This window comes from Odocoileus virginianus, chromosome 15 (assembly GCF_023699985.2).
Source record: "Odocoileus virginianus isolate 20LAN1187 ecotype Illinois chromosome 15, Ovbor_1.2, whole genome shotgun sequence".
NCBI lineage: Eukaryota > Metazoa > Chordata > Mammalia > Artiodactyla > Cervidae > Odocoileus > Odocoileus virginianus.
The window spans coordinates 34,211,229-34,218,753 of NC_069688.1; the positions used below are offsets into that span (position 1 = coordinate 34,211,229).

At 40.6% G+C, this 7,525-nt stretch overlaps 1 protein-coding gene across 1 annotated transcript; it reads right to left on the reverse strand.

Moving 5' to 3' along the window:
* Nucleotides 1–830: 830 nt before the first annotated feature.
* On the reverse strand, nucleotides 831–5,925 carry UTP23 (UTP23 small subunit processome component). Its single transcript, XM_020883389.2, has 3 exons — nucleotides 5,660–5,925; nucleotides 2,248–2,422; nucleotides 831–1,326 (listed from the first exon to the last, which is right to left on the reverse strand). Exons 1-3 carry the CDS (start codon nucleotides 5,845–5,847, stop codon nucleotides 946–948), a joined length of 744 nt encoding a protein of 247 aa, XP_020739048.2. The 5' UTR covers nucleotides 5,848–5,925; the 3' UTR covers nucleotides 831–945.
* Between the last annotated feature and the right edge of the window lie 1,600 nt (nucleotides 5,926–7,525).

The following is a 7,525-nucleotide window of genomic DNA, read 5'->3' on the forward strand; positions in this document are numbered from 1 at the left end:
GCCACCTGACGAGAAGAGCCAATTCACTGGAAAAGATCCTGATGCTGGGAAAGATCGAAGGCAAAAGAAGGGGGAGGCAGAGGGTGAGATGATCAGATAGCATCATGGACTCAATGGACACCAAGTTGAGCAAATTCCAGGAGATAGTGAAGGGCAGAAGAGCCTGGTGTACTGCAGTCATGGGGTTGCAAAGAGTCGGGTGTGACCTAGCAACTGAACAATAACAATCATATAGAAAATTATGAGATCCTTTTTAGAATTATTGAACATGGCAAGATCAAGTCAGATGCTAAAAGAAAGTGAGCCCATTATTAACTTCTGAAATAACAAAAAAAGTAATATAAGAAATAAAGTCAACCACAGCATGCTACTTGGTTCAGTAGTAAATAAAGCTGATAGCCTTCATAATGAAAATACTGAATTTGAGATGTAAAAATACTGAAATATTAATATACTAGAAAAATGGTGAAATAAAATAAGTAAGCAAAATTTTCATTCTTTCCAGTAGAAAGTTAATAAATAATCAGCAGCTCAAAAGGAAGCAACATATTCATGTTATTTGGAAACATAAAGGTAAATTCTACAACCACTGTATAAGTTGCAAGAGTACGGTTCCTCTGTGAACATGAAAGAAGGATGAGAAGGATTATCTCTTTTTAAGTCACAAGCATTTTGGTACTAGAAGATATTTTTAAACCATCTCCACATAATGTTGGAGGGTGGGGGACAGCACTAAGACAGAAAGAGATTAACCGTTTTACATTAAAAAAAAAAAAAACCCTCTAAGTTCTGTAAGAAAAGTGAACATGATTACACCTAAACACATCCACTGGTTTTTAAAAAATAATTTTATAAAGGCTGTGGGTCAAAATTCATTTACCAAAATAAGTACTTTCACAGTTTCTAAAAGAAATTTATTTTCATATTTGAAAGTCTTTAGACTTATTACCCTTCTGCATTCTGCTTTTCAGAAAGTACTTTTGAGGTAGATCTGTTTCGGATTCTTTTTCTTTTCCTTTTCTTTTCCGAGGCAGATGAGTTCGTATCCTGTGTTTTTTTCTTTTTCTTCAAACAGCTAAGAGGATTGGGGCCACTTACTTTCCTGCGCTTTCTTCTTCTCTGTTCCACGTCTCTGACTAAACCCTGCTCCTCTTTGAGCTGCTTGATACTCTGTTTCTCATGCACTGAGACGAGCTGACCGGACTCCACGGCCTTAACAAACGCAATCGTTTTGGGAGAAGGTTTGTCCAAGACAATAGTGTTCTGAATGATAAACATGAGGGGAATTCCAGGCTTCTTCTTTACTTTCATAGACAAATTCTGATCCTATTAAAGAGAAACACAGAATTATTTAGTTCAAATAGAATAATTAGATACCTTAAATAGATTTCTAAGAACATAAAGAGAACTATACTAAAAATAAAAGATTCCGGTTTTACTTCTCAAATCAGTATGTCTCACTAACAGTAGTATATTTTATGACAAAGGAAGAAAAACATAAAAACTGAGCACAGATAAGCGTCAACAATATGAACTCGAATTATCAATATTCTATACTGATCAATATTCTAAGACCACTAATTTTCTAGGACCTCAAAATATAAACAAATGCAAAGGTAAACATGTTAGGTGATATCCATCATTCCTACTCTGATACATGTTTCAGAAAGGGTCAAGAATGCTCACAGAGATCGAAAGAATAGAAATAAAGTAGGAACTAGCTGGCTCAGATTCTACACTCAGCTCTGCTTCTAACTGTGTAATTTTATAATTCCACAAGCATATGTAAGAAAATCTGTACGGACGTGAACTTACTAATACTCACCCAGAGAGCCTCTCCTCCCCTGCATCCCAGTCATGAAAGCCTGAGAGAGTTCCATACTGGTGGTATGGTCTCAAATAACAGGAAATACAACTCTCCGAATATATGCATTCATATGTAAATATGAATACACATGAATATATGAATACATGTATACACATAAATAGTATGAAATATAGAAACATGAAAAACATGTATAAACATAAAATGTAAAATCTTTGCTCTACTTACTTTCCTTTTAAGAGCCCTAAAACATATCATCACACCTCTATGTCAATAATTTTTTATTTAAAAAAAGGAAATTTCAGTAATGAAGAAGTAAACCATTATGCCTAACCATCTGATTTCTTCTAATGACAAATAGCTCCACATAATGTATAAACAGAGATGACTAAAATTGACTCTGGTTTTAAAACTGGTGTCACCTGTGTTGCCAGGAAATAATGGTGAGGATTTCCATCTTCCACCATGGAAAGCAGACATTCTGATCCACTCACTGCATTCTTGAAATGGGGACAATTTCGAACCTGGCATTTTTGGGCAATCAGCTTTGCCCCATATAAGTCCTTTCCCAATGTTTCCAACTCTTTTAATACACATCTGGAAAATAAAATGTTATTAGCAGCTTACGTTATAACAGATGCATATCAGTTATTCACATAAAGTATTAAAAAACAATCTCAGGTCTTTTTCAAAAACTACAAGCCATACAGTAAATATTTCACTCTCAAAAGACCTGGAAAAATGCATACACCAATTAGAAGGAACTTAATGAAGAGCTGAAATGTACTGAGCATTTATCATGAGCAGGCAGCATGCTAACTGCTCTTGACATAAATTCTCCCTTATCTCAAAACAGCCCTACAAAGTTGGGCAGCTTACTTTAAAATTATCCTTATTTTAGAACAGCTTATTCTGGGAGATTTCAAGTAACATGCCCAAAGTCAAACAACTAAAAGTGGTAGAGTGAAATGTGAATCTAAGTAGTTTGACAATAGATGCCCCAACCGGAGTGCTATAGACTTCTGTTTCAAGTACAAATCGATACACCTTTAAAGTATTTTCAGCTCAGAAAAGTAAAGATTCTCAACTCACCAGCTTGTTTAAAAGCAATCACAACTTTCCTCACTTTGCATTTTCATATTAAGCTACTGTTTTTCAAAGTGTCACCAATGTGTGTGTGCTCAGTTGCTCAGTCGTGTCCAACTCTTTGAAACCCCATGGACTATAGCTCACCAGGCTCCTGTGTCCATGGAATTTTCCAGGCAAAAATAATGGAGTGGGTTGCCATTTCCTACTTCAGAGGATCTTCCTGACCCAGGGATTGAACCTGCGTCTCCTGCATTGGCAGACAGATTCTTAACAACTTTACCACCTGGGAAGCCTAATTTCTCATCCACAAATCTGAACCTCTTATGGACAAGTCAAATATTAGTATTTTAATAAGATCCCCAGGTACTTCCTCTATCCCACTTAAAAATTATGAGAAATAGTGAATCAAAAGGTTCTTCAACCTGAGAAAACCCTTGCCTGTCTCTACCTTGCCTCATCCCCTTTATCCCATTAGTTTATTTGTTTGAAGAGATTTTGCTTTCTACAGTTACCCATTTTGAATGTTATTTTGAATTTCAGGACTAAATTGCCAAACATTTACTGAATATTTCCCATGGATGGTCTGCCGTCAGCTCTTCACCAAATTCACTATGTCTGAAATCAAACTACTTTCCTGTCTCCAAACTTCTCCAGGGCTTGCTTATGCTTTGAATTTATTATCTTCTCAGATACCTTGTATAGAAATCCGAAATCCTATCTGATCTTTGCTTTCTCTCTCCCACCTCAACCCTGCCCCAAAGGTGGGTAGTTCTATCTCAGCTTGGTATTTACTTCTGTGACATCTCCTTGTAAAACCCTGGGGTTCCTGCCTTCCCCCTCTCCCATTATTTCTTGACTAGAATTAACCCCAAAATGGGTTTACCTGTCTTCATTCTCTTGCTTCTCCAACTCACCCCTTACATAGCTGCAGTTATCTTTTCTAGAAGATACTTACCATGTCTGATAGCATTTACCTCCTAACACACACCGAGAATTAACAGAACAATATGTTTTAAAATAACCTATCAGTAAGATTAAGGGGGGTGGGGGAAATAAATGAGTAAGAATAGTTATGTAAATAACTGCAAAAGCTGGGTGATAGATATTTTGTGATGCTATTCTATTTTTGTGCATGAAATATTCCAGAAGTTCAGAAGCTAAATTCTTTAGGGGGGAAAATGCAGCAAAATATAATTTCATCCACTACTTCTCAAATATATGTATATTACAGACTGTATTAAAAATGTTAATATTTATGACAGACAGTGCTATTTGGACAAGGCTTGTAAACAGAAGAAATCAACTCTGGAGCACAGGTCATCAGGATCTGGCAGTCCTGAAGGCAAAGGGGATCAAAAATTAAGGGTATCTATGTCTCCTCTGAAGCTCTGCCTGGATGAAATCCGTATGAAGTTCTGAATACAGAAAGCTGTTTATGGAGTACTATTAGGTGAGAAAGACAAGCCATTAATATCATATGCAGAGTAAGAGCCCATTCTTATGTGTGTGTGTACAAAGAATTGGATGAATGACAGTAGCAAGTCATTGGTGTGGTCTTATGGTCATTTAAATTTTTTTTTCAATTTTTAAAGGAAATGTTCTACAAAGAAAAAAAACTACTAAGTTTATGAATAGCAGTTCTTTGTTATGCAGCCTCTATTTATCTTCTTCCCAGCTCCTTTCCCTAGTGTACACTGTGCTCTCACCTCTTTCCCTTGCATTTCACAACTCCACTCCTTCGTTCAAGAGTTCTACAAGGGATCTTTCACTCAGAAAATGTCCTTCCCTTTAGAACTGAACTGTGACTGAGCTCAAGTCACTTCCTCTATGAAACCTTCCTTGATTTCATCCTTCCTCCAAACAACCCCACATGGTTTCATCTTACATGTTCCCACACTTTGAGGAAATGGGGACACTACACTTGGAGTCAAACATAACAAATACCGGCTGATTTATGCAACTCACTCTAGTATTCTTGCCTGAAGAATTTCACGGACAGAGGAGCCTGGGAGGATACAGCCCATAGTGTTGCACAGAGTCGGACACGACTGAACGACTAACACTTTATGCACTTTGCTGGCCATTCGGTTTGGGAGATCAATCCTGTTCACCCAGTTATCCTCTGGCTAGAGCAGTGCCTGGCATATGGCTGGTGCTCAAAAAAGGCAGCTGAATAAACAGAGGACCTTGCACAAAGTTCTTAACATCGAGTCTGGCCTTATCTTTCTGGGAATAGAAGGTTACACCATGAGGCAGTTGTGAAGCTTGAAAAATTCTTAAACTGGGAAAAGCTTTGCAAACAACCAGCAACCACTTCGAGGAGACAGGTTTTGAGATACCAATAAACGATCCTCATATACTATACCTCGTTAGACTTTTATAGCAAATTTATAAGTAGTTACGATCTTTTTTTTTTTTAATCAGATGAGTAATTCTAGGCTCAGAGATTAAATAACTTGTCGGAAATCACAAAACTGGTAGCACTGGGATCGGAAGCCACGTTGGACTGCAAAGGACATGTGCTTGTCCTCCAGACTAATGACAAGCAAATATCCCACGATACTACTGTCTGTCTACACGGTAGATACTCGCCCACTCTCCTCCGCGGCGCCGCCGAACTGTCAACTCCTACTGGGCGGGGCGCTTTGCCCCTCCAGGGATCGCAATGGATGCCTGCGAGCAGCGGCCCGGCTGCTGCCGCACTCGCGAGTTTCCCGCGCCTCCATCCGGACCGGCCAGGCCCACCTGGTGGTGCACAGCTGAGTCTCCGCCATGAGGTAGCGGGGCAACTGCTCTCGCAGCTGGATGCGGCCCCGTAGCGCCGCCTGACAGAAAGTGCCGTCCAGCAGTATCTGGTATGGCTCGCGGACTCCAAAATTATTGCGGAAGAAGCCAAGATGCTTCTTGGCGTGTTTCTGCCTGGTGATCTTCATGCCTGGCTTCCCCGGCCCAGGCCACCCGACCAGAAGGCAACTTCGAACCAATAAAGTATCCCACAACCGGCAATGTCTGCTTACCCGGAAACAAACACCCTTGGCCCCGGAAGCAAACGCCCCCATCTGTCGCCCCAATTTACGTCACACCCAGACAAGCGCGCGCTTCACGGTGGTGCCGGCGCTCTAAGGGGCACGCCCTCGGAGGCGGGGCTTGCGCTTAAGCGGGAAAACAGCTAGATGTGTGGTTAGGTGCGTGCATGCGCAGTCAGGTGTCAGACCGAAAATACACGCTGGTGGCGCTAGTGGTAAAGAACCCGTCTGCCAATGTAGGTGGATGTTAAGGGACGTGGGTTCAATCCCTGTGTCGGGAAGCTCCCCTGGAGGAGGGCATGGCAACCGACTTCAGGTTCTCAAGAATTTGCCTTGAGAATCCCATGGACAGAGGAGCCTGGTGGTGGGTTACAGTCCATAGGGTCACAAAGAGTCGATCACGACTGAAGCGATTTAGCGCGCGTGCGCGCGCACACACACACACACACACACACACACACACTCTGCCTCTTGCGTCACACACACACACACACACACACACACACACACACACACACAGCCTCTTAAGTGTTGCCTGGCACAACAGCTGAAAAATTGGCGTTATAATAATCAGTGAAAATATTGAGCCTTAATATGTCCTGGGCACTATGTTCTAGATAAGTTACCTTATATTTCCTCCTTTAATGTTAATAATTCTAAAATGAGGGAAGAAAGGGACCAAAGTATATTGGATGACTGCGATTGGGCCGGTTTGTGACGACTGCCTTCCTATAAAGGAGTTGAGCCTGAGAACTAAGGGCACGTGGTTCTTTAGTGTCAGAACTACCAGTGGAACCCAAGTCTCCTGCCTGAAGTTCAAGTGTTCTGGCACCCCACCACATCTCCCCCGTAGGACCACTGTCTATGAGTGGTCCTATGAGCCAAATGTCAGGGCAAAAAGTACTACCATTTTGCATTTCTTCTGGAGACTGTCCTAAATGACGCACAAGGAGCGTTTCAGGAGGACTTCTCAAGAGCTTCCTTTTCCAAAAGTCAGTGTCCCTAAACTGGAGTTCTCATTCTGTCCCTAACCCAAGTCATTTGACCTTGAGCAACTCCCCAAAAAAGCTGGTTAAACTTCCTCACTGTCAAATAGGTCGGCAGGACTAGATGACTTTTAAGAACTTCTTTTATGTCTGTAGTCTCTAGGGTAGGAAGATTACCTACTGGGCTACTTAATAACAGGGAGATACAAAGCAGACCAAAAGTTTAGAAATGCTTGGTCAACTTGATTAATGAAGAGGGTGAATCTGAAAATTTTGAGTTCCCCAATGACTAATTGCTACATATCTACTTCAATTCTAGGCAAAATAATTAGAGAGTGGGAGTATGGGATTTTGCTTTTTTTCTTTTGACCTGGATCTGTCCCAGATCTAGTTCTGGCTGAAGACTGAAAGAACCAATGCAGAAAAATAACTTACAAGATGATAGAGATGTATTATTTGCATTTGGGGTTTTATTTGAAGACACAGGTTTATGAAACTGGAATTGAAATCTTCTATAATGTAAACCCTGTCTTGATTCCCAGTACAACATCACTTAAATGGCTGCATCTTTTAACTGAAAATAAATCTAGGAGTTGGAA